General features: G+C 43.5%; 1 protein-coding gene across 1 annotated transcript; it reads right to left on the minus strand.

Moving 5' to 3' along the window:
- Nucleotides 1-25691, minus strand: siah2l (seven in absentia homolog 2 (Drosophila)-like). Its single transcript, XM_084941036.1, has 3 exons — nucleotides 25052-25691; nucleotides 4010-4189; nucleotides 1-3359 (listed from the first exon to the last, which is right to left on the minus strand). The coding sequence occupies exons 1-3, from the start codon at nucleotides 25496-25498 to the stop codon at nucleotides 2988-2990; spliced, it is 999 nt and encodes a 332-aa protein (XP_084797162.1). The 5' UTR covers nucleotides 25499-25691; the 3' UTR covers nucleotides 1-2987.
- Nucleotides 25692-27187: the final 1496 nt, after the last annotated feature.

The raw sequence follows: 27187 nt of genomic DNA on the forward strand, positions 1-27187 counted from the left end.
TCAGCGTAAACAAACCTGTTTATTACAGAAACATCACAAACTGAGCTTTACAACAGAAACATCACTGTGAGCGTAGAAAACGTACTCTGAAAATCTCAAACAGCAACACAAATACGTGTGAAAACAAACAGAGTGGGAGGAATAAATCTTTAGAAAATAGACTGTCACTTTAGCTTCATTTACAATATCTCAAAATATTTCATGGAAAGTCGGCGGGCGACGTGAAAGTGATTATTGTTGAGTGTGTCTGTGGACACGAGCGTCCCGGGTTGTGGACCTCCCTGTGCGTCCTCATGCTTCCTTTCCAAGGCTGTTAAAACTGAGTCCGATTCATTGTTGGCATTCAGAGGCTGGAAAACCTTCATTCAAATATGAGCACATGATGGAGGCTCAAGACTTTTGCGCTGTGTGTGTGTGTGTGTGTGTGTGTGTGTGTGTGTGTGTGTGTGTGTGTGTGTGTGTGTGTGTGTGTGTGTGTAGCAGCATTTTTCTTATGGTGCCATAAAAATTCTTTGCTATGTGGAAGTAAACGTACTTTCATCCGAAGAGTAAAAAGTTTTCTTCGTCACTCCAACACTGAGAGGATGTTTCCTGCTCTCATTGTTTGTGATCAAAGAGTCACATCAAACTGCAGCGAGCACTTTCAGATTTTGAAAAATCACAAAATGATCCACAAATGGAAAAATGGGACCCTGAAACCGGGACACTCGTGTCGAGGTAACCACACCTGGAGACAAAGAGAAAGCAGTGTTTGCTCTGTGTTTCTACTGTGTGCACATACAGTAGTCATATTAGAATAAGCCTTTTTCCTCCCCACTCTGTAAATGTGGCATGTGACTAGTTTTATGACAAATAAGCTCAAATTTGCAGTTTTCTGTTCACGACCCACCAGTCAAGCATAACACACCACAGAAACACGATAATCATCAAGCAGGTACGAAGGAGCCGGGTGTGTTTTTCTACAAGAACAGAAAATCTAATAACTACAGCTCACGAGCCTCAACAGGCTTCCAGAAGTCAGCCAATCAGAATAAGACGTAACTCTGAAACCTACAAAGCTACTCTCTAAAGAAAAATCCAGAGCTGGATGAGACACTTGGATGAATGATGGGAAGAAATCGGCTTATTTTGGACTTTTCTTCATCTTCATGAACACAGAGGAAACGCCGCTGAGCTCTGAGGGCTCTGCGGTTCAGTTACAGACATGTCTGTGGTCAGAGGTATCTTTCTGGTCAGTTGCTATGACGGTTTCACGAGAAGGAATTTAGTTTTTAAAACCCACATTTCCACATAAATACAAGAGTTTGTGTCCGTCGTGTCTCTGTGGCGTTGAGCAGACGAGCAGCTCTCCGTTCCCAGAAGCAGCACATCAGCACCAAGACCCCTTCAGAAAGCGGGTGAATGGGAGGAGGTGGTTAGCGGTAGAAAAGTAAGGCGCTGGCGGCTAAACGGACTGCAGGAGGAGGGACGGGAGGATTATTCCTCCATTTTACTGCTTTTATCAGAGATTAAAGAAAGTCTGAGGATTAATTGAGCACAGCTCAGGTCAAAGGCCGACCTCCAGTCAGAGACCCGCCATCAGTCACCATCTGCAGCTGCAGGGATCTGAACCGGCAACCTCTCAGTCAGAATGTTGGTGTTCACATTACTCTGCTTTACCTGAACTGCTGGCAGCCTTCTTCCACCAGCTGACTCGAGGTCTGTGGAGCTTTTTCACAGTATTTGTTTCATTTTCAAACCATCTGCTGTTTTTTTAATGAAGACAGACGGATTAACCTGCAGATTATTTTCTATACATGCATATTAAAAACACAGCTGAGAGCCCGACCCACCGCCCTTCTCTCTCTGCCCTTTCTTTACTGAGTTTATCAAATAAGCAGAAAAAAGGCTAAAAAAAGTGTGAGGAAACAGCCAATGATAATGGGAATGACAGTTTTTAATTTACTGACACGTGACAAAGAAAACTAACAAATCAGACAAACATTTTCCTCGGATTAAAAGTGTCTAATCTCTCATTTTGCTTTAAATTCCAGTCTTAAAATGACATTTATCCTCTTTCATACTAAAACTTTACAGCAGAAATAAACATTTTCACATGCCTCACCTCTATGGACATGTAGATAGTTTTCAATAACTCCTTCAGTGCACAGAGATTATTGTAATAAGTCAAATTCACCTTGAATAATATTTCCTGAATATTTTTGGTCTGTTGGCAACAAGGTTAGACTCATTTTCCAAAACATTAACATTACCACTCTGTCCTATAAACACTGGATGATTTCTTTGTTATATGTGATACTAAAGCAAATATCTTTACATTCTCCACTTCCTTTCAACAAAAAAGCCAAAACAATAAATAATCTGCACATTAACCAATAAAGAAGCCACGGCTGAACTCCGGAGGCCGACGTTTACCAAACTACATGTTCAGAATCTCTCTGTAACGCAACTATAATGAGACGTGAACGCAAACGTTATCAGAACTTTTCCTGAACCATTAACTGTGAATGTCGTAACAGTCGTGGTGTATTTGGCCTCTGCTGGTGAAGAACGTAAACTCAGTCTGATAGCACCAGAACTGCAGAGCAGAATATTGTGAACACGCCGGCCTGACAGGAAGCCGATTAACCCGACGCAGGAAGAGGGAGCTGCTTCGGCAGAGAGAAGTGTTTGTTTCCACCAATGAGGACCGAGTCCTCGGGAGTTTAATCTCTAACCAGGCCAGACGTCCTGGCTGCGGTCGAACCAGCAGATCCGACTTTTCCTCCATCGAGGAGAGTGTTGGAGGCTCGAGGTGACGCCCTCTTTTCCAGACAGGTAACCAAAGGACATTCTGCCCCGCGTCCATCGCTAGCTGACCACAGAGGTCAAAGGGCTGCTGCTGACTGTTTGAGCCGACTCCTCAAACGACTCCAGCTGAGGCTGTCAGCAGGTGTACTCTGCACCTCCTTAACTCCTCCCTCGACGTGAGGCTCCCCTCGGCTCAGTCAGCACATGGAGATGGTGACGTTGATCCCCAGGTTACCATTGTCAGCGAACAGATGGGCGATGGAGGTGTCGAAGACCAGGCAGTCACTGTTCATGATGGCGGCGGCCACGCCATCGTGGATGGAGCGCGGCGTGGCCTCCCAGGTGAGCCGGCGCCGGTTGCCGTTTAGCTCCAGGCGATAAGCGAAGTTTTCGGCCTGCTTACGGGTGCCGATGAGCAGCACGACAGCAAAGAACTGCTGGTGACCTTCATACTTCTCCTGCTTCTCCAGCACCAGCATGAAGTGGTGGCTGAAACATGACTGCATCATCACCCAGTCGACGGCGCCCGGCAGATTGATGTCCGTCGCCAGGAAAACGATGTCCTCCCCCTGCAGCACGGAAACAAGCACCCATTAGGAAGACATCAACGTTTTCACACTTCACACCTGAAATCATGAGGAAAAAAAAGCTGAAGAAGCAAGAACTGCTGTGGTATCAGAGACGTGAGCAGAACAGGTGGAACGTTTACTCACACAAACGTCACAGAGTTAAGAACACTGATCCCGTTTCTACACAGCGCAGTGCTGTTTATCTGTTTCGCTGCTGAGGATTCCTTAATCATTTACATTGTTTGTCTCAGCAGCTTGTAGAACTGACGTGTATGATGTCCTGAAATCTCTCCTAGCTGCGTTCGAACTACATTCTGCATGTTCAGTTGGCGAGTAGTTAAATCTGCTGGTTACTTCAAACGGCGATTTTGTTTGATTCAGAGGTTCCACTGATACTGAATGCAGGGCAGCCTGTGGTGTTCATAGTAAGTTCCCCCTTTCTATAAGCTTTACACTGGTTAAAGGTTGGAACGCTGACATGACAGCTCAACATTCATTGTGGATGCATTGTGTTAAATCCCCAAAGTGCAGAAACAGTCAGAAGCACAGGCTGCAAACAAAGATTGGCTACACTTGATTTTGGGGTTCCCACTTTCCCCGTGTTTCTACCCCATACTGTGTGTCTGTAGAATCAAAGTTTCGATCTTGACCTGCAGCGTGGTGATGGACTTGTGAGCGTGCATGAGGTGAGGCATGACGGCCTCCAGTGAGCCATGCCACTTGCAGGTGGCTCCTGGGCACGGGCAGGTGTACGGCCTGAACTCGCACACCTCCTCGTGATCGGGCTTCTCGCTGTGGTGAAGGGACAGCGGGCAGCCGGCTGACGAATACTGCAGGGAGGACACACAACACAGTTAGAGGCACGCTCGACCTGAAACATCAGCTGCTGAAGGAAAGTCGCATCTCACATGAATATTACATCAAGGAAATTTACCCTTTTCCCTCACCGAGAATCTACTTGAACTAATGTGGAAGTGCCTTAAACTTGCATTCTTTTCAATGGCCGCGGTTGAAACATGACGGGGAAAATGACCCTTGGCCATGACCGGTGTTACCGCTTTGATGAGTTCATGGACTCACTCAGATCATACTTAATAAAAGTCCATTAAGAGTCACAAAGAACGGTTATGCTCACTGGCTAACGTACAATGTTTCTTGTTGAGATCCGGCCCTCGCCATCCAGGTTCAGCATAAACACGCATCTTGAGGAAGTAACAACATTTATACTTTCTACAGTTAAAACTATGCTGTGTGCTTAAAACAGAATAAATACAGAAAAGTTGTAATATTTTTAGTCATTGTTAGTTTGGTTCATTTTAAAAACTAAACTGAAATATTGTTATGTCAGTCCAGGTCCAACACAAACCACTTTTCATTTCAACGGTTCATTGATGCTTCTGTACTGATATTTTTGCCATTTCCACATTTTTCCTCCTGATAAATGTGGAAATGTCTGAACTGTTGCCTCGGCTCAGAGGACATTAAATGAGGGGTAATTTAAATTTTCTGGATGAATTAAGAAGCTGGGATATAAAGACAGCCGATGGCTGCTGCCTTTATGCAGACAGGAGTGCGTTACTGTAATGGCTGCAGCTGTCTCCTTCATTTTCTGAAACGCTGAAGGTCACAGCGATGAGACTCTCTCTCCCTCATCCCGTTTCATCTTCAACAACAGACTGACTACAGACAGACGGAGCTTATAGCGGGGCATGGGGGGGGGGGGGGGGGGGGGGGGTGATGAGGAAGGCAGTAAATGAGGTATGAAAACAGCGAGGCGGTGAGGAGCTCAGGGAGACGGGAAGGCTCTCGGGGGAAGCGGACGATGTCGTTAGCGATGCCGTTTGAACATCGCCCCCTGGTTTCGGCGTGCTGGGAGAGCATCCATAAACATGAGGGGAGAGACATCCAGACAAGAACGGCGTGTTCAGAAGATGACTGCTGATTGGCTGGTTTGACACCGGAACACCAGACAGTACACGCTCTGCACCCAGCTGTCACAGCACATCATCGAGATATGGATCCATTATTTATACATCAAATATATACATGAGAGTAGCTTTGAACAGAAAACAGGATCCCAGATGCAGAACTGACATCTGTTCCATGTCTCTGATGTTCAATGTCATATCTTTCCCAGTCTTACTAACGCGGTGCTGGAATGGGGCAGACATGTGCCCCGGAGATTTTTAAACTGATGGGCAAAGTCAGACTTCAGGAAGCACCTCTCAGGTCTCACTGGCCACTTTGTTCAGCTAAAGCATGATCTCATTTTAAGATTCTTAAAACTTTGAGACCTTTTTCCATAGTTCTTCTAAGTCTTGGAGATAGTCCACTCTTCTTAAGCTCAACTTCTACATCGGTGTAGCCTACACAAGGTTCAACTGTAGCACTTACATTACATTCATACTATACATTAGTCAGTTCAAACTGATCCATTCTCTGCCAATCAAGGTGAAAAATGGTGACAGACGTAGCTGGAAATGTGAGGAAATAATCACAGTAATTGTGGGCTGTGCCAATGTGACATTAGCTGTACTGTCAGGTTATGGAGTAAGCTCTGCGTAAGGGTTTCAGGATATGGTAAATGGCCTGTATTTGTACAGCACTTTACTAGTCCCTAAGGACCCCAATGCGCTTTACACACCCATTCACACACACATTCACACACTGGTGATGGCAGCTACGTTGTAGCCACAGCCACCCTGGGGCGCACTGACAGAGGCGAGGCTGCCGGACACTGGCGCCACCGGGCCCTCCGACCACCACCAGTAGGCAACGGGTGAAGTGTCTTGCCCAAGGACACAACGACCGAGACTGTCCGAGCCGGGGCTCGAACCGGCAACCTTCCGATTACAAGGCGAACTCCCAACTCTTGAGCCACGATCGCCACCAGGATACTCCGTAGACTCAACACAAAAGTACAAAGTAAAGTATGACTGAGTGTTTCTCTAGGACTTAAGAACCATCAGACCATCAGTACGTTCACACCAAACACAAAGTTTTTCTTGTGAACTTTATGTTCTGCTCCTCCTCTTCCCATCAGCTGGGCAATTTTTCTGTGTCCATCATGAATGATTATGTTCACACAAGCAAGAACCGGGTAAACCTGTTTTGCCTCTGGTGTGTTTTTCAGGGACTTTGGTGTTTAGTAGAGATGGCACGATACCACTTTTTCATGTCCGATACCGATGTCATAAATTTGGATATCTGCCGATACCGATATGAATCCGATATAGTGTTTTTTTAATCGATAAAAAAGTTTTTTAATATCTTGCTGCATTTTGTATAAGTTCATACTCAAGTTTTAAAAAACAAAACATTAAAGCTATTCTGTTATACCTGTATGTAAAAACAATACACTGCACCCAAAATATTTCATAATTCAGCAACACTCATCAGTTTAATAAACTTAAACCTGCTCCATCCTCCCTATTCTGGTATTTTAAAGAGTACTTAGGTTAAATATTTAGGCTTAATATTTCTGCTAACTAATAGGGTCGCCCACTCGCAGCAAGAAAAAAAAAAACCAACAAAAAAAAAACAAAAAAACATAGGGAAACACCCCCCACCCTCCGCCTCGTGATGCTTAATCAACATAATCTACTTTAATTTAATGCATGTCAAAAAAAATGCACAGAAATCAATTATTTTTCCATCAATTCAACATCTTACTTCAACAGAATTGCAGACTGCACAGGTGGTGCCTTCCAAAAGCAAAAAGTACTACAGCTTAGTATTGGACTTAATAGTTACAGTAATGCACTTCTGTACATTTTACATCAGATGAAAACTTTGGTTGTAAGATTCAGATAATTATTTATTAAAAGCTGGACATGACAGAAAAAGAAAGAAAAGTATGTCTTTGTGCCCCCTTTTCCCTGTTCATGCCCTGTCGGCCCCCCTGGCTAAACTTTGCTAGATCCGCCCCTGCACAGTTACCAGCTGCGTAGAAAAAGATCCTGGTGTAGAAAGTAATATTAAATAAATTCTAACAACAGCTTATCAAGCTTAAACGTGCTGCTGTTGTTCAGCTGCTGGTTTCCTCTTTCTGGTGAGAAGTGGGCCAAAAACAAACAAACAAGAGAGACGGACTCGCGACAGAAAAGCCGATCAGCTGATCATTGATCAGTTTCATGATTGAAGTAGCAGCAGGAGAGGGAGGGAGAGAGAGGCAGTCGCTCCATATATCGGTTGTTAAGCTTAACGCTGGAATGCTTTACAAACATTCAGAGATGAACTTACACACTTGCTTTACTTCTCTGGGGTAACTTTCTCGGAGATGAAATGCTGGTTTGGTAGCGAGGCTCCGAATGCTCAACCAGCCCACCGACAGGTCTCGCACGCCACAGCCGCTCTATCATGTGACCACACTGCTCCGACGTGCTACGGTTATGAGCTGAGTTACGCCGTGTCGCAAGTTTTGTGAGGTGCTTTCGTGATATTTAATGGATCGGATTACATTTTTTATTTCTCTCCGATATCGATCCAGTAATTTAGGTCAGTATGGGACCGATACCGATACGCGACTAGTTTTTAGTTCCTTCCTCAGCACAGATAGTCTCTAGACTTCATTTAGATTCCTGCAGCAAATCTACATCCAACTCACGCATTAACCACAAAACCCTTTTAACTCCCACACAGCAACGTTTCACGCCATCCAAGTTGCCGTGGTATGTGTCGGCCTAATGTGTAGTCAGATGCACATCAGGTTATGTAAAAGGTTTTAGGTTAGGGTTAAACTGGGGTTCTGGTTATGGTGTAAGCCATAAACCCGACGCAGAAGTACAATTCAAGTTGAAGAGTAACTGATATTTAGTGTCGGAGTTCCATCGATCCATTTGTTCCCGCTTATCTGGGGCCAGGTCACGGGCAGCGGTCTAAGCAGGGAAGCCTCCTCCAGCGAGTCCTGGGTCTGCCTGACAGTCGATTTAGAAATCAGCCAATTTTTCTAACAGTTGTTAAAACTCTTGTTAAGTTATGAGTCACGCACAGCTCAGAGCTGGAGGTCAAGGAGGAACAGAGCAACCGGTGAGTTAACAGCTTCACACGCTTTGCTACATTGGGAATGAGGTGGGTTGAGTTTGGGGTGGGGAGTTTCAAGCTTGTTTTGGATCTCTGGTCCTCGAGTGGAGCAGGTCTGCTGTGGCTGAGAGAGCTGAGAAAATGAAGAAACTGAAACAGATTAAGAACATCGGCTGAAACGGACCAAACACACAGCTCTGATCATGTTTTCCTCAGTGTCAGTGACACGCCAAACACCAGCATTCCCACTGATTCAATGCAACTGGTGTAAATGCAAAAGAAAAAAAGCTTCTGAAGCTTTGCTGTTCTTGAAGGATGGGTAGCAGGTAGTTACCCTCAGGACGTTCAGAGAACTCTTTGGTGATAAAGTGGAACATATTTAGCCTCCTGAGCTTCAGCCGCTACAGTCTCCACCCAACGAAACATTATTCTCACGCCAAACAAGACGCTGATGCCCAAGTGATTTCTGCTAATGTGTGCTTATAAAACAGTGAGGATAAAATGTCTGACAGCAGATCTGCCTTTGTTGAAGCTCATTATTGAGGCATTCTGGCCAGTGTAGTAATCATTTAAGCTGTAAAGCATCACTGTGCTGCCTAAACACAATAAATAAACCTCAAACACGCTCTGTTAATAAAATAGGATATAACCGGTTTTCCTCTGGCTAAGCCTGAAGAACTGCTGTCAAAGACTGAGCGTTATCTCAGTCGGCAGCACGATAAGTAGATTAACGTCTGGAAGGCGACTGCTGGAGAGGATCTGGCTGTCAGGATGGATAAGGAGCACACCTACACATCTGCAGGAGGAGAAAACAGGATGATGTAACATCCATTTATTCACTAATGTATAACACTAACCACTTCCTGTTTGTGTTAACACAGATCTGGTGAAACACTTGTTGTCTACTACAACAGGCAGCACAACCTGCTGCGAGGTCAGGAGACAGCATCAGACTCATGACCAGGAGTCCAAACAGTTCAAGCCTGTGAGGACTAGAGCTCCTCTTTCCAGTAACCGATGACTAACCAACAAACTGACAGTTTCACTCAGTTTCTCAACTAAGTGCAGTCAGGCTTCAAACAAAAGCTCTCAATGAAATGAGACTTTTCAGACAAATTCAACCAGATCTGGCTCTTTAGCTTACTTCAGGCTCCCATTTCTGAGAGACAATCTGCGTAACGTAGTTTGAACTTTCCCCCCAACTGAAGGTTATACTGAAGCCTCCTATGGATGTTTCTGGGGTATCCTGGTTACCTGGATCTAAACTGAGAGCAGATGATAAATTAACCAGTGATAAACTTAAATATGCTATGATGGGTTGACCAGTTGGCGACGAATACGCTGACTAGCCACTTCCTGTGGGTAACCCCATTTGTTCATAGAGCTTTTAGAAACTTGAGAGTTTGGGTGTATGGATGTCATCAGTTCAACTCTAGAGACAATCGATAACCAAGGGACACAAAATAGCCTCGACAGCATTAATGATCAGAATAATGTAGCAGGCATGAAGCCACTGCAGGCGAAGTCCTGGATCGCTGCTCAGCAGGAGCTTTACTCAATGATTAAATATTTACGATCTGCGGGTCAAAACACAGCAGCGGCTTCCTGGAAAGGGCAGCAGACACAAACAAAGCCCACATTAACCGACTTCTATTCATTAAAGCAAACTGCTGGTTCAGATTTAACAAACGCAGCTCTCTGAATTATTAACGTGTAAGCTAATTTATAAACTTACATGAGCTGTTCTTCATTTTTTCTGGGTTTAGATTATTTATTTGGAATGATTACTTAGTTGAAATTGTGATTTATTAACTACAACCTATAAAAAAAAAAATTGTAATATGAATATTCATCTGTTGTCCAAAACCCAGAAAACACGTCCACCACCTTCTGCAGCCAAAACGCAGAAATCAGCAGAACTAAAAACAATGACCTGATTTCCACGATCAATTTTCAGGATTCGATTTAGAACAGGTCAGAACATTTTGTCACTTTGTCCCAAACACACAGCAGGCAGGAATCCTCTTATCCAGATTGTTTTAGCAGAGGATTTAGAACAAAACCTGTGCAGCGTCTCATCAGGACGCAGAGCGGCACAACCTGCTGTCAGAAAACACCTCGCAGTCCTGACCAACACAGGCTGAACATCTCTATGTTAGTCTGCTGTGAATCTGATGAATCAACATCTGTCATGTACAGGAAAACCAAAACTGTAGAGTAAATTGTTGAATTTAAAAGTATGACAGTACTGAGTGTTACGGGCAAACCAAATGTATGCAGGGTTTTCTCACAAAGCATGGATGATGAAAAACCTGTTGGTCTAAGCACAAAACCCTGTGGAACACCACGGACAACTTGTGTGTGAAGCAGATAAATAGATGTGATTCAAACCAGCACATTTCCTTTAAAGCCAACGTGTGCTCAGGTAGCTGCAGTAAAAAGCTGCACTGTAAATATAAGTGTCTCATTATGTTCGATGAATTTCATCTTTGAGGTCTTAAAGTATTTTTTTTCATTTGCTGAGTCATTTTTTGATTATCAGTCAGCCATAAAACCGAAAACCAGCTCTGCTGTGCAGCCGAGGTATCGAACTCCACCCTGAACCATCAAGGCTGGTTTTTTAGGGTAGCTAAATCTTCACATCCATTAACCTCATTTCATCATCGATCTCAGTCAAACTTACTGGACTATTTTGTTCCTAATAAAAACCCGACTGCACAGGAGGGAGGCTTCTTTGCCCCTAACTCGTTTAAGCAGCACGTCTCGCTCACCCTCTCTGATCCTTTCAGCCTGATTGGTATTGATCGTGTTGGGGCTCAGCTGAGTGCTTTCCTGGCTGTGCTGCTGCTTCAGCCTGCGCAGATCTGATGAATCTGTTCTGTTGGGATTGGTGAGACGATGAAGGGCGCTGTGGTTCAGGATAATGGTTTTGGTATTCCTGCCGGCTGTTCACCATCTGCCTGAGGATGCTGCTTGTGATTACAGACACATTATATGTGCACAGTGAACGGCATCTGAATACGAGCTGGGACTCTGGTTCGCTTAACCAACTCTGGATTTGTCATTCGCCTCACAAAGGTGGCTTTTGTCTCTCCAGTTCAACAAAGCCTATTTTTAGACCCCTTTATTCTTTTTTATTTTTAGTCATCTCTTCAAGGAGCCTGACAAGCTTATCAAACTCTGCACATATCTTAGAAGTTATGAAAATGTGTATACCTCAGTGATTATCTCTATGAGAGATGCAGCCACATCCTAAGACGTTGATAAAGCCTCCTAAAGCAGTCATGCTCAAACACTGTAAACCCACAGCACACCTGCAGTCAAGAAGAGACCGTTTCACCTTATTATTAGACTAAGACATACGCCATAGCACCTTTGTTCTACCGACACTTCTCACAACCGCAACTTTGCAGTAAGCTAAAGCACATCAACTAACCTCCATTGCCTTATCAGATACTTTCACACAGTCTTCCTGCCTCTGGTTGAAAGAAGTGTTTCTTTAGTTCACTTGCGGTTTAGATTTAGTCGAATGAAGCAGTTGGTCTGTAGGCCGATGTAACCTGCAGTACGCTGCAGAATCAGGTGATGCTCGTGGTCTTTTCAAGACCTTGTGAGGAAAAAACGATGCGACTGGTATGGTATTAGCTCTGACATGAAAAGGTGCACCTCTGCAGATGCGTTAATTGCCAAAGACATATTCAACTGACGTTGCAGCGAGGCCCCAGTCCTTTGGATGAACACCAGCAACACATGAACTGGACCTCACAGTTCAAGGCGGAAAGACGCAAGACTGCAACAAAAAGGACGACCAATGCTACAGGATCCAACCACCGAGCGAGGAAATTCGTGCAGACGCAGCTCAGCGATACCGGCGAGAACTGTCGCAATCCGGCTTCACGTGCAGCACAACTTTACGGTAAGCTTTTAAAAAGCTCTGGTGTACACGACAGTCCATAAGCTCAGTGTTGGTTCATTCCCTACTTTGTTTAGTGTAACAAACGCTCGCTCAGAGGACATTGTTCAGATTTTGTCTCTAGTAAAGTCGGGTGTTTACGACGTGAAAGACACATGGACACGGAGGCAGCTGGAAGCTAACACACATCACTGCAACTTGTAGATCGAGCTTCTCTTTCAGCCATCTTGCCTCAAACTGAACTACGTGAGGTGCGTTTGATTCATAACAAGACTCGACAAATGTTTCAAGGAGGTGTAAAGTTTTTGTGCTCTTTAAAACATGACACATGTTATGTTACGTTATGTTATGGTCAATTATCTTGTTCCACAGGGTTCAGTGCTAGGACCAATTCTGTTTACATTATACATTTTCACTGCTATGCCGATGACACCCAGCTCTATCTGTCCATGAAGCCAGATAACACACACCAATTAGTTAAACTGCAGGAATGTCTTAAAGACATAAAGACCTGGATGGCCGCTAACTTTCTGCTTCTTAATTCAGATCAAACTGAGGTTATTGTACTCGGCCCTGAAAATCTTAGAAATATGGTATCTAAGCAGATTCATACTCTGGATGGCATTACCTTGGCCTCCAGTAATGCTGTGAGGAACCTTGGAGTCATGTTTGACCAGGACATGTCCTTCAACGCACATATTAAACAAATATGTAAGACTGCTTTCTTCCATTTGTGCAACATCTCTAAAGTTAGAAATATCCTGTCTCAGAGTGACGCTGAAAACTAGTTCATGCATTTATTACTTCCAGGCTGGACGACTGTAATTCATTATTATCAGGATGTCCTAAAAACTCGCTGAAAAGCCTTCAGCTAATCCAAAATGCTGCAGCAAGAGTCCTGACAGGGACTAGAAAGAGAGAGCAGATTTCTCCTGTATTGGCTTCCTGTTAAATCCAGAATTCAAAATCCTGCTCCTCACATACAAGGTCTTAAATAATCAGGCCCCATCTTATCTTAATGACCTTGTAGTACCATATCACCCTATTAGAGCACTTCGCTCTCACACTGCAGGCCTACTTGTTGTTCCTAGAGTATTTAAAAGTAGAATGGGAGGCAGAGCCTTCAGTTTTCAGGCCCCTCTTCTGTGGAACCAGCTTCCAGTTTGGATTCAGGAGACAGACACTATCTCTACTTTCAAGATTAGGCTTCAAACTTTCCTTTTTGCTAAAGCATATAGTTAGGGCTGGACCAGGTGACCCTGAATCCTCCCTTAGTTGTGCTGCAATAGACGTAGGCTGCCGGGGATTCCCATGATGCATTGAGTTTTTCCTTTCCAGTCACCTTTCTCACTCACTGTGTTAACAGACCTCTCTGCATTGAATCATATCTGTTATTAACCTCTGTCTCTCTTCCACAGCATGTCTTTATCCTGTCTTCCTTCTCTCACCCCAACCGGTCGCAGCAGATGGCCCCGCCCCTCCCTGAGCCTGGTTCTGCCGGAGGTTTCTTCCTGTTAAAAGGGAGTTTTTCCTTCCCACTGTCACCAAAGTGCTGCTCATAGGGGGTCATATGATTGTTGGGTTTTTCTCTGTATCTATTATTGTACGATCTACTGTACGATATAAAGCGCCTTGAGGCGCCTGCTGTTGTGATTTGGCGCTGTATAAATAAAATTGAATTGAATTGTCTGGGCATCCATAAACAAAATGTGATGATGTGTTTTAAAATAAAAATAAACTGAAAATCTGTCTTGACGCAGCCGTACGTTAAAACTCGCCGGCATCATTCAGGACTCACCTGACTGCCCGGCAGGGGTTTGGTGCGCCCGACAGGTCGACGGGCTCTGTCCCTGACCTCTGACCCATGCTGCTGCTGCTGTACGGTGTTAGCGGTCAGGCCTGCAGCACTAGCTGAACCAACCCCATGGCGGTGATGCCAGCCCAGAAGGCAGCGCCAGTGAGCCAACTCTCTGAGCAGAGGTAGGCAGGAGGCTGGGCACAGCATCGGCACAGGCTAGAGCTGCAACAATTTTACTGATTAGTCGACTCTAGTAACTGTTTTTGATCATTTCAGCTCATATTTTCAGGTTTCTTTGGTCTTCTGTGAAAGACAACTGAGTATTTTCTGGTTCTGTTGGGTGGACAAAACAAGACATTTGAACTCATCACTATGGACAATGAGAAAGGCTGACTCCTGCTGAAGCCGACAGCTCACCAGCATAAAAGTCTCTCACTCTTTTCAACACTACAAGTCAGAATCAAAACTTTAGTTAAAGTTCTTCTGCACATGCTCCATGTGTGCAATTCCTTTCTTTGAAATTTGTCCTGGAAACTCAGAGGCTCCAACTCTAAATTTAACTTTGATTTCTCAAGTCTTTTGTCCCTTTGGGCTCACCATACTGAACCAGACAGGAGGACAAAACAACCAGCAGCTGTTCAGACAGACTGCAGAGCCACGTGGAGATCATATAGCAGAGTGATCAGAAGTTCACAGGAGGACAGAGACCGGACGAGCGTCTGACCATGTTTGGTTTCTGTTTAACTCACGAAGTCAGACGATTGGCCTCAGTCTGCTTTAGTCTGAGCTCTCAGATTTACTGCAAGAGTCTTGAAAACAAACACAATGAGTTTGGTTTGAATACATGCTTACAGTACAGGAGCACCTTTATATTCACACTAAGTATCCAAAACCAAAGTAAAGCTATTAATCAGTACATTTTCTAACAGAATGGTGCGTTTAGAAAAAAAATGACCTCTTCTGTTTTCATGATCAACTTCAAAGGACCATGAAATAAAACCAAGCTGATGGGTTCAAACATCTTGCTTATTCTTCTCAGTAAAAGATTTCAAAGTATGAAACAAAAAACACACATTAATTATCAACAACGTTGATAAATGAAACAACCTCATGTTAGTTGGATTAAATAATGGGGGCATTTTTTTTATACAAATATTTTTCTAATTGTCCACAAATCTCATGTTCAGACTCAAACCCTCACCTGTGACTGTAAAGTGTGCTTCAGCATCCTTTGGTTTGGGAAGCTGCTTCCATGGTTTTGTTCTCACTGTGAGGAATCTGTGTGGAAACCGGATCCTGAGCAGCGTTAGCCTTCACCGCACGCACCATGTGAGTTTATAGAGCCATATTGCTATTTAAAATAAAAATCTGAGTGATTTTCAGTGATGATGGCTGTTTTTGTTGTGATTGATCAAAGAACAAAAAGAAATGACATGGTCTGTGAATATCTAGCCAGATACACATCAGCCACTGCCAGCAGTAAATTAGCAAAAATCACAGCGACAGGCCGGCTATAGCGATGCTGCTGATCTCGATAGACTCCAACTTTACAGCAGAAATAAACACATACAAACAGCCTGCTGCAGAAACACTTTAGGTCTTTATCGCTAACTGTATTAAGTTTTCTGACAGGTGGACGATGAGACAGGTGCTAGCTGCTGCTAGGCTTCACCTCAGCTAACTGCAGAATCCTTGGACTGGATCTCTGTGCTGTGTGAGTCTATTTGAGCATTTTTAATGCAATGATCCAATAACAGGCCCGTGTGAGGCAAGTAACAATAGTTATATTGTTACTTGCTACAGTTATTTGATATTATATTTTGCACTATCCTACTGTATACTTGTATTCTATTGTACATATTTTATATCTTATTCCTCTGTCTCTCTGCTGCATTGAGCATGTGTATGACAAAAGAATTTCCGTCGGGATAAATAAAGTTCTTATCTTATCTTAAATTCTACAGTATGTGAGCATTAATTAGCAGGTATCCGTGTGTCTGTGAGGCACCATTACAGCCAGGCTAGCTAACGTAACAATCCACCCTGTTGTCTAAATACAGTCCAACATGGCAGCAGCCAAAACACCAACACCGAGACCAACAAACCAACATTCTTTCTTTTTATATTAGAGTCAGTTAGGCACCGTTTTCATTTACTGAAAATTCTTCATACACTTTTAAATTTATAACTTTTTTAATGTTTTTGTGGTGAAATCGTAGCACACTGTGACTCAAAACACAGGTTTAGTCTCTAAGTTTGAGAGGGTATGAACATGAGCTTTGTTGGCAGAAAGAATAAGATGTTTTATATTATTTTTAATTATAAAATAAAAGAACTTGTAAATATTTTAAAATAAAAATGTTTGATGTCCAACGTCACACGTCAGCTACCCCCAATTTGTTTAAGCAGCGCCACCCTGTGGTTCAGTGTGAATGTTTATTCTAATTGTTAATTAATCTGCCAATTATTTTCGCGTTTCATCGTCTGGGTTTAAACTGCCCAAAGACATCCAGTGATTTTACAGCATTTTTGAATGAAGCCGTTTTCTTTGCTGCAGTGATTAACACATTCACTGTGCATGCCAGTTTGAGACCGGGACACAAATACAAGATCCGGGTCACGAGAGTACTCCGAGTGCTGGTCCCAAGTCCGGATCAAGTGGAGGACGATCCAAACCAAAACATGTGGGGGCCATTTAAGAAACACCGGAGCAGCCAAAAGAGACTTACGTACTCGCTGTTTTCCATCTAATGTAGATCAAATTGATTCAGTTTAGTTTTATTTATGTTTTATTTATTATTATATGCCGATTCACACTAACAGCCATCTCAGTGTAACACTTAATTCAACTGTTTTTTGCTGTAAATTTGTTTTTTTGTTTTTTTAAATCATCTGTGAAAACACCGAGCCGCCGAGTCAAACCACAAATGCTGATAACATAAAAAACAACATAAAACAGTGAAATGTCTCTAACATGGGAGGAAGTAGAAATAGAAATATTTTCTATTGGCTTTTTTTGGCTTGAAGAGCAACAAGCAGTAACACAATCGACAATCAAATACTCATTGTTGCTGCTTCACTGTACACATGTTTATTATCATTTTAATTAATGAGGAAATTAACTGGCAGATTAATCAATCAGACCCACAGCTGCACCACCAACGTGAATCAGGTAATTGATTACTTTGACAAACAAAAACATTTTCATACGTTGTTCTGATCAACAGCTGACAGCATTCGTCTCCAGTTCAGGCGGTAAAACATCAACATCAGTTCAAACCAACCTGATGACTCATCAAATCAATCGATAATCGATCGGTAAACGTACCAGAACCTGTCGGATCAAACAGACGCAGCCGTAATGCAGCTGAACCTCGCTCGCCCGCTCTCCCTCTCCTACTGCAGCAGCAGAAAAGAAACAACACGGGCAGCTGTTTTCTTCTTCTGTGGTGACGAAAAACAAAACACGCAGGGCCTAAACACACACACACACACACACTGAGTGTGAGCTGTGTGGCGTCCGTCTGACTGACCGGCGGTGAATAACACCGACACACACTCGATCACTGTTTCTGGTTTTTAGTGAATGTCTCTCGACCGAGCTCTCCCTCTGACTGTCTGAGCAGCAGAAAAACGTGCGTCCTCCAACCGACACTGAGACACTGCAGCGTGTGCGCGCGCGCGCGCGCGCACACACACACACACACACACACACACACACACACACACACACACAGTGGGGGCGGGGAAACATGACAGAGAGAGAGAGAGAGAATAAAAGGGGAGTATCGTTTAACCAAGTGCCATCCTCCTCCAAGCATCTGTCAGCACTGCTCTGCATGCACAGTGTGTGTGTGTTTGTGTGTGCGTGTGTGTGTGTGTTTGAGACCAAACACAGGACCTCTGTCTTCACTCTTTTGTTTTGTTGTGAATATAGAAATAAAATAATTTCTATTCAATTTTATTTCTATTGCAACATATTGGTAAAAATGGTAAATGGCCTGTATTTGTATAGTGCTTTACACATCCAGTCATCCACCCATTCACACACTGGTGACACAGTGTGTGACCAATACAACAACAATTTCCTCAAGGTGCTTTATACTGTGAGGTAAAGACCTTACAGTAATACAAAGAACGTAGAGATAGTGTCTGTCTCCTGAATCCAAACTGGAAGCTGGTTGGAAGAGGGGCCTGAAAACTGAATCCCCATGAATTACAGTCGTCCAGCCTGGAAGTAATAAATGCATGAACTAGTTTTTCAGCGTCACTCTGAGACAGGATATTTCTAACTTTAGAGCTGTTGCACAAATGGAAGAAAGCAGTCTTACATATTTGTTTAATATGTGCGTTGAAGGACATGTCCTGGTCAAACATGACTCCAAGGTTCCTCACAGCGTTACTGGAGGCCAAGGTAATACCATCCAGAGGAAGAATCTGCTTAGATACCATATTTCTAAGATTTTCAGGGCCGAGTACAATAACCTCAGTTTGATCTGAATTAAGAAGCAGAAAGTTAGCGGCCATCCAGGTCTTTATGTCTTTAAGACATTCCTGCAGTTTAACTCATTGGTGTGTGTTATCTGGCTTCATGCACAGAGAGAGCTGGGTGTCATCTGCATAGCAGTGTAAATGTATAATGTAAACAGAATTGGTCCTAGCAAAAATCCACGACACTTCAGGCAAAACCTGACTGATTTTATTATTTGATGTGCTTGAAGTCTGTTCCTGGTGTCTGCCTCCTTACTGACACCTCTTTAAAACAAATTCAATGCAAAATGCTGTTTGCTGGATTCACATCCACAAAGAAAACCACTACAAAGCGCTGATTCACTCCTGACATTTGTAATCATTCTGAATACAAAGCCTTCTCAGATTTGTTCATCTTGCACCACTGTGAGATCAAATGAAGCTCAACTGTAGAAGCTTTAAAAACATAAAAATTAAAGCTTTTTTCCAAAAGCCTATAAAAATGTACATGTGCCAGTAAAACTGACCTGACAGGTTTCAGGTAGGACGGTAAAATTATTGCCAAGATTAATTAACGTCTACATCATCACACCATCTTGTTTTCAGCAGCACAAAAGCTCTGCATCAAAGCGCAGAGCAAACGTCAGAATGCTGATATACTGGCTCACACACAAACTCACTCGTTCACTAAACGTAAAGCCTCAAAGACACACAGTAAAGATTGATGTTTATGCCTCAGTTTAGATTGTGTATTTATCTTGTTGTATTTGACTTTGACTCTGCCATGTATTTTTACTTTTAAGAAAATGTTTCTTTAAAAAAATAAAAAGTAATATCACAAGTAAATAGAGGTTTTGTTTTCTGACGAATGAAACAAAAACATTTTAATTCCTAAAACAGAAGTCAGCGAGCAGTTTATTTTAGACGACCTGTATTTTTTTCTCTTTTGAATATTATTACTCATTAATAAGACAAAAGCATTTTTATCGATTAATCTATTGAGTTTTCCATCGAGTAATGGATTAGTAAAGTAATCGATAGTTGCAGCTCTACCTTCCAGCACACTGTGTCTCAGAGAGCCAGACAGTCAGCAGCCAAAGCTCTGCACAGGCGACTCTGAAACATCATAACGTTTCAAGTTACCTTCACCTCCAGATCTGTGATGGTTTCACACTTAGGGCTGTGCGATATGACCAAAATCTCATATCCCGATACAAGACATCTATCGTCCCGATAACGATATAAATCACAAAAATGTAACATTTTCTGTAAATTCTGTGAATCTCAGGCAGCTCGACTTGCGGGAAGTGGAGTCGAGTGTTTTAACCGATGCATGAAACGATACATTTTTAGACATAAGTTGTAACGGCCGCCGTTTTCTTTGTGAGTATTTATTACACGGCGTGCTGCGGGGAAAAGCCTGTTCTAACGTTTGAGTCTAAGGTTTATTTTTTAGCACCTGGCGGCTCGTTTTTGCTTCTCATCCGTAAATAATCTGCTCTTTCACGTGATTCAGTTTATTTTGAAAAGTCTCAACAGGATCTTGAGCTTTATTGTGAAAGGTTTATGTGGAAATTAAACAAGCGGACATGTGATGGTGTTACCGTCGTTGTTGCGCTTGTCCGTCCGTAGTGTGGTTATATTAAATAAAAGAGAAAGAGAGAACTTTAATAAATTAATACAGCCACTACAGTGACCATCAAAACAATGAAAAAATATTGCCGTAAACAGTTTATTTTGCGACACCACGAAACAAACGATAGCGTAAAATGAAACGACAGATGTTTTTATATCGTTATATCGAACAGCCCTATTCACACCCGTCAGCTTTTAGCTTTATGGTAAAACACATTTTTATGCAGGTTTGTTAAGCTGATCAATAATCATGTTCAATCATCATTTTTATTGTTTGTTTTTTCCATGACTGAGGAGAATGAGATTTTCACTGTGAAGAATTTGAAGCTTGTTCAAAGATCACTGTCAGCTGATCGAGCGTTGGCGATGCTAGCGTTAGCTGTGAGCGCTTACGGGGAACCTCAGCTCACCGTTTTCAAGGAGTTACACAAAACTTCCTCCTGTTTGTCCAACGACTGAATGTTGCCAAATACGTTCTTCACACACAACCACCTCCTGGAGAAATCAGAAGCTTACCTCCTACCAGTCACCAGTAAAAATGAGGGAAATATATATTTAACGGCAGCTGGCATCCTTGTACATGCAGTGCTGCCATCTTCTGTTTCAGTCCGTTATTACACTCTTAAATCCTACTACTTATTCCTGCGTCTTTTGGGATCTTACAAAGCTTCAAACGGCGTGTCGACTATTAAATTAGTCGTCGAAGATTTTGATAGTCGACGTAATCGTGGCAGCCCTATTTGAAAACCATGGCACACAGTATATCAGCAGAAATGTGCATGACTAGCTTGCTGCTCTCTGTAGTTGCTTAAAAACAATAAAGTTCCTACTCATCAAACCAGTGTTTTAGTATTTTGTAATAAAGCTACTGTGTTAGTGTACAGTGTTAATACTGGGACTGATCGATCTGCTTGTGTACTCACAAGCGCGGCGCAAATTTTGGGTCCTTTGCCGTCTGTCTCTCTTTAGCAGTAAGTTGTCTTTACAAATCGGATGTGGCATGCGCTGCGTCAACACTAACTAGAGCAAAGTGGGCAGTATATCCTCAGTTTAACATTAACTCGTTGCTGCAGCACTAAAGTGATCCCACATCTGAAAAAGCATGCGGCAGCTGCTCGTGTGTTGAATTTATGGCAGTGAGGTGCAGGCCTTATCATTTGCTGCAGGAGTTCAGAATCATCGTTATTGTGGCAGTGTACATTCCTCCTGATGCTAATGCTAAGGAGGCGCTACGGGAGCTGTACGAGGCCGTCAGGGACCTGCAATCTCTCCACCCTGAGGGATTTTTCATTATCGCTGGGGACTTCAACCAAGCAAATCAAGGACATCAAGCTCAAAGAAAGTCAGTGATCTCTTTGCCTGGTCAGGAGATTCTCAGCGAATGTGGTGGGACATCCAAACCATCACAGATTACAAAGCCCCACCGCGTGTGTAACGGACACCTCTCAACCAGACGCAGTTAACACATTCGATGCCAGGTTTGGGACTCAAAACAATGAGCCAGCATGGAAAACCAGCCCCTCGCCAGACAACCAAGTGCTGTCCCTGTCCACGGCCCGAGTGAAAGGACTCTCGCTAAAGTCAACCCACACAAAGCTGCTGGACCAGATAATATACCCGGACGTGTGCTCAGAGCCTGTGCTGACCAGCTGACCGATGTCCTAGTACAGAGGTCTCCAACCTTTTTTGCGCCACAGACCGGTTTATGCCCGACAATATTTTCACGGACCGGCCTTTAAGGTGTCGCGGATAAATACAACAAAATGAAACTGGTACCAGTACTGAAAAAAAGAAGATTTATTCATAACAAGCTGTTGTGCCACAGTGCTTTAAACACCCCCCCCCCCAATCAGACCTGTGCCAAAGACAGCTACAGCCTCGGAGCTCAAATACTACTGCCCAGAAGCACTTACTCCAATCATCACGAAGTGCTTCGAGCAACTAGTCCTGAGTTAAGAAACAGCTCCCCCCCAAACTGGACCCACTACAGTTCGCATATCACGATCAATGGGTGATGCGATCTCATTGGCACTCTGCCTAGCTCTATCACACCTGGATCAACGCAACGCCCACATAAGAATGCTGTTCATTGATTTCAGCTCAGCATTCAACACCATCATCCCCCAACAGCTGATCAGCAAGCTGGACCTGCTCGGACTCAACACCTCCACCTGCAACTGGATCCTGGACTTTCTCACTGATAGACAGTACAGGTTGGAAATACAAGATCCAACACCATCACACTGAGCATAGACGCCCTCCACCCCCCAGGGATGTGTGCTGAGCCCACTACTCTTCACGCTGCTGACCCACGACTGCACCTCCAGCTCCAACACAATCCAAATTATCAAGTCTCCAGATGACACCCCAGTGGTGGGACTCATCAGGGACGATGATGATGCTGCATACAGAGAGGATGTGCAACGGCACTTTGGTGCAAGGACAATAATCTATGTCTCAATGTTGACTTTAGGAAGACCAAGGCTGTCCATCTCCAGCTCAGCATTGCTGGTGTCACAGTAGAGAGAGTGAAGAGCACCAGATTCTTCAGTGTTTGCATCACAGAGGACCAGCAACACCAAATCAGTGACAAAAAGAGCTCAGCAGCGACTGCACTTCCTGAGACGACTAAGGAAGGTTTTGCCTCCCCAAACCCATCCTTAACACCTTCCACAGAGGCACCATGGAGAGCATCCTAACCAGCGGCATCACAGTCTGGCATGGAAACTGCCACAGTCTGACAGTAGAGCGCATTATTGGCAGCTCTGTACCCAGACTACAGGATGTTTACACCTCATGCTGCTACTCAGAAAGCCAATAGCATCACTGTCACGACTTAGCTAACATAAACTAATGTTAGTCTGTTAGCCACAACCAGCCAACCAACCACATGACGTCACATTCTGTACGGACAGAAGATGGCACCAAACATCTTTTTAAAACTTTAAGCACTTATTTCTTAAATCCAGCTTCACAGACAGTGTAATATATGTCAGGTGTGAGAGCAGGACTTAGTGGTGTAAATCAGCCATATATGCAGAGTTTCATGTCCTCTCTACCTCATAAAGGCTGCAGTTCCTCCTCCTACTGTAGAGAACAGCTCAGTAAATATTGGGTCCTACGTAGAATTTTCGGGCTTTTCAAAACACAAACCTCCCCTGAAAAACCCCAAAACATCTGTGACCAAATGATTTGTATGGCTGACATCTACACCAGCCTGCAGACACTTACCAAGAAGCATTAGACGAGGAAGATCATCACAACAGAAACAAAAAACACATATTTTAACAGCAATAGTGAAACAAATGAGCATGAGCCTGCTGTCTGCAGGAGGTATAACGACACAACATGATTACAGGGCAGCAGGACGTGTACGAGTGGTGAGGAGATTCTCGTGGGTTGAAATCTAAATGATGACGAAACGCTCGTCGACCAGCCAAATTTTATGCATGATCTTCACTGACAGCTTCAATAAACTCAAATTAAGCTGAATTTAATGTTTTCTCCCCTAAACTCTTGGGGACATATTCTGTTGAGGTCACGTGCACTGCATGAAAACACCACCAGAGGGCAGTCTGTCCTGTAACCAGCCTGCTGAGCTGAGCGAGCTGTGAAACATCTACTTTCAGTTTGTATCAAGTCTTTCTGTACTATGCAGGTTGGAAACTGTGTCCATATCAGACCTCCTCTTCCTCCTCAGGGTCAGAGTCAGGACTCAGTTTTCAGCCGCCGAGACACAATTCAACTTTAATGTGCGTGTAATGGAACCAGAGCCGCCGCTCCAATCAGTCGACACGCTGCAAGGCCAAAGGTATGTGGACAGCTGCACACTTGTTGGACATGTTATTTAAAACCTGGTCACGATTCTCACTCTACAGTCACTTTGGTATGCAGGAGATTGAAACACCAGTCATCCATTTTTATCTGCAGGTTTTAGACAAACAGAGGAAACAATCAGCAGAGTGACGAGTCCTGATTAATCAGTGGACTCATCACTGCTGGCTGAACTATGTTTATTACAGTTACTGAACTAAACACAGACTCTGGACTTTCCTGGTTGTATTACTCTGACAGAGTATTAGGGCCACGTAAAAAAAATAAAAATCATTGATATTTTTGAGAATAAAACCAAATGATTTTGCAAATGTGTACTTTACAATGTGTTTTAGTTCCTTTATCACTGCACTGTGTTCATACACAGTGCAGTGATGAGCATAAGGACACTGAAAAGAAAGGAAAAACCAATCAAACAAAAGAACAAACACACAATCGTGGAAGAGTTGGCCGAATTTGTACAAAATGAAATGGCAATGAACAAATGCCAGGATATCGATGATTACACCTGCAACAAAGAGGATGGATGTTATCACAAGATATGATAGGAAGATGTTTCAAAGCAAACAAATCCTCTACAAAATAACTAATTTGACTTTTTTCTTAAGATATTGGTTTTATTCTCAAATTGATCAATCATATTTTTTCTTAATGTCGTCCTAATACTCTTTCTATATTACATAATGAACTCTGTGACATGACTTTCCTTCACTGATTGCACGCAGTGAACTAAGCAGTGATGCTTCAACGTCCGATTATTACTACAGGCAGTGAACTCAGCACGTAAAAAAAACCCAAAAAAAACAAAACACTTTTCTGGAGTAACCTTTGACCTTTAACTCCGTTGACTGTGTGTCAGATGTTTTCTTGGAAAATAAATCGAAATTCTATGGCAGAGTTTGGCTCTGATGACGTCACATGACAGGTGTGCGTGGAGGAAGTTGTGCACAAACTGAAGTGAAGAGAGTTGTGATGTAGTGTGTGAGTATCAGCTGGGCCGGTTTGTGTCTGTGGGTCTACCTTGCAGGGGAACGGCAGTGTGGAGGCCACCTTCTCCATGGCCAGGTTCCGGATGCTCGGGGTGAGCGGGCCTCGGCAGGTCGGGCAGCAGCTCAGCTTCTGACGACACTGGTTACAGACCAGGTGACCCGCCTGGCACTGCAGGATAGGCGGCAGGACGTAGTCGAAGCATACCGGGCACTCGAATAGCGCCGTGAGCTCCGAGGATTGTCCGGCGAGGCCGGTAGCCGGCATGGACACGGTGGAGGAAGGGGGAGCAGACCCCGACCCGGCCACGGAGCTCACGCCGGCGGCCGCTGCGGCAACAGAGGCGCCTCCCGCTCCCCCGTGCTTCCCTCCGCCTGCTTTCCCGGCCCCGAGTCCCCCACCTCCGGCTGAAGATGGACGACTCATAGCTTCCAGCTGCGGTCCCGTTCCTGAGAGCTGCCGAACAGGCGGTACCGTCATCTACTGTTTACTACCGGACGTCCCTCGAGGCCCCCGGAGACACAACATGGCGGCTGCTAGTTTGTATCGCCTGTCGGCTCCTGCCATTGGCCGCTACGTCAAAGATTGACAGGCCGCTCGGCCAATCAGAGAGTGGAGTCGTGTTCGGCTTGAAAGCAAAAGAAAAACAAACAGACGTCGCATAAAAGAACAAATATATACAATAGAACAGGAGAGAATATTGGTAACTTATTTAATTATATATATTAAAAAATAAATGAAGTGAGTATTTAATGTTTTTCCTCTTCTTTGCTTTTTGTTGTTGTTTTATTCTTTTTGTAACTGAGCAAAACACTTTTTTGTGGGATTTTTTCCCCCTAAAATGATGAATCATGATAATTAAGCACCTCAGCGTGGTCATAAACGGCTTTTGTGTCGGTCCTAGCAGAGCTGACCTGTTGTAGCCGCGCTGGGCTGCTCCTGCTTGTTGGCCAAAGTGACAGGCGTCTCCTGTTTGCTGCAAACTTTTGTGAGTTTAATAATCTTCTACAAAGTTAAACAACTACGGAAACAGTTGTAATAAATTAAGAATTAACAGAACTCAAGCACGAGTAGTTTCCTTCATCCCTGAAAATCCACCACCCAATATTTATGCTTCTTTTTTGTAAATGAATGACTCAATTACACCAAAAAGTGTTTTTCCTCTCGAAATATTTTATTGACAAACAAATTTGTGAGAATCAAAAAGCAGAGATACAGCTGATGTCCAAAGAACAAGAGGAGCTGCCGTCACCAGAGAGCCAGACTGGAAGGAAACAAGACAGGAAACCTGGGGTTAGATGTTTGACAACATCCATCCTTTCAAAATAAGAGTGTAGAAATTTTCCATTATGAATTGACTCCTTTTCCCCCCTGTTTTTGAACATCTGCCAGCACCCACTATTCATTCTGACTAATCAGCATACTGGCAACAACCATACTTTGTGATTGTTTGCTTGATGATACCCACGTTGCCAGACTGCCTATAAATTGCATTTTGCACACACAAACACAATAAACACATGGTGGAGAGGGAATAAAGACAAATCAACGTTTGAGCTGAACAGAGGGAATTCCAGCCGTCCAAATGTGTTGAAATTAACTGCTCCACCTGATCATAACTGCAACAGACTGATCACATGCTGCTGTCAGTGTGTTTCTCTGCAGGCCTCGCTGTGAAGTTTGAGATAATTGTCCCCAAATATAATTTATATGAAGAATTTAGAAGTTTACGCTCCCTGCTCAATTCACCTGAAACTCTCTGATGCCCTCTGCTGGATGTTAGACTGACACGACCGCCTTCTTTGCCCTCATTATCTTCAAATCCAGCGAATGTTAATAAACGGAGACATGAAAGCTCTCAGATGAGCTTCAGATGTTCCTTCCTCTGTGTTCTGTCATGTCACAGCAGTCCGTTCAGGTCACATTTGGCTCGTGGACTTGTTTCATTAAAGCTGCTGCACACGTTTCAGTGTCAGCATGTTGTTTGTGGAGTGGAGCAACAAAGACAAACCAGATGTGTGGATGTGTTTGAATTTATAGAAACCAAATCTGAATTTATTCTCACTTCAATAAGCAGTGACTACTGTGCAGCAGTAGTTTTTATTTTTTTGATAGAGAAAGACGGGAATATAAATGTGAAGCTATCGATAATATAAATCAATATTATTC

The sequence above is a fragment of the Perissodus microlepis genome, chromosome 10 (assembly GCF_051167445.1).
Source record: "Perissodus microlepis isolate ML-2025 ecotype Zambia chromosome 10, ASM5116744v1, whole genome shotgun sequence".
Taxonomy (NCBI): Eukaryota; Metazoa; Chordata; class Actinopteri; order Cichliformes; family Cichlidae; genus Perissodus; species Perissodus microlepis.

Coding starts and splice junctions, on each gene's coding strand:
- siah2l (XM_084941036.1), bottom strand. CDS start 25,498: ATGACGGTACCGCCTGTTCGGCAGCTCTCAGGAACGGGACCGCAGCTG. Junction 4,190..25,051: donor CACTGCCGTTCCCCTGCAAG/GTAGACCCACAG, acceptor TCCTCCCTGCAG/TATTCGTCAGCCGGCTGCCC. Junction 3,360..4,009: donor AGTCCATCACCACGCTGCAG/GTCAAGATCGAA, acceptor TCCGTGCTGCAG/GGGGAGGACATCGTTTTCCT.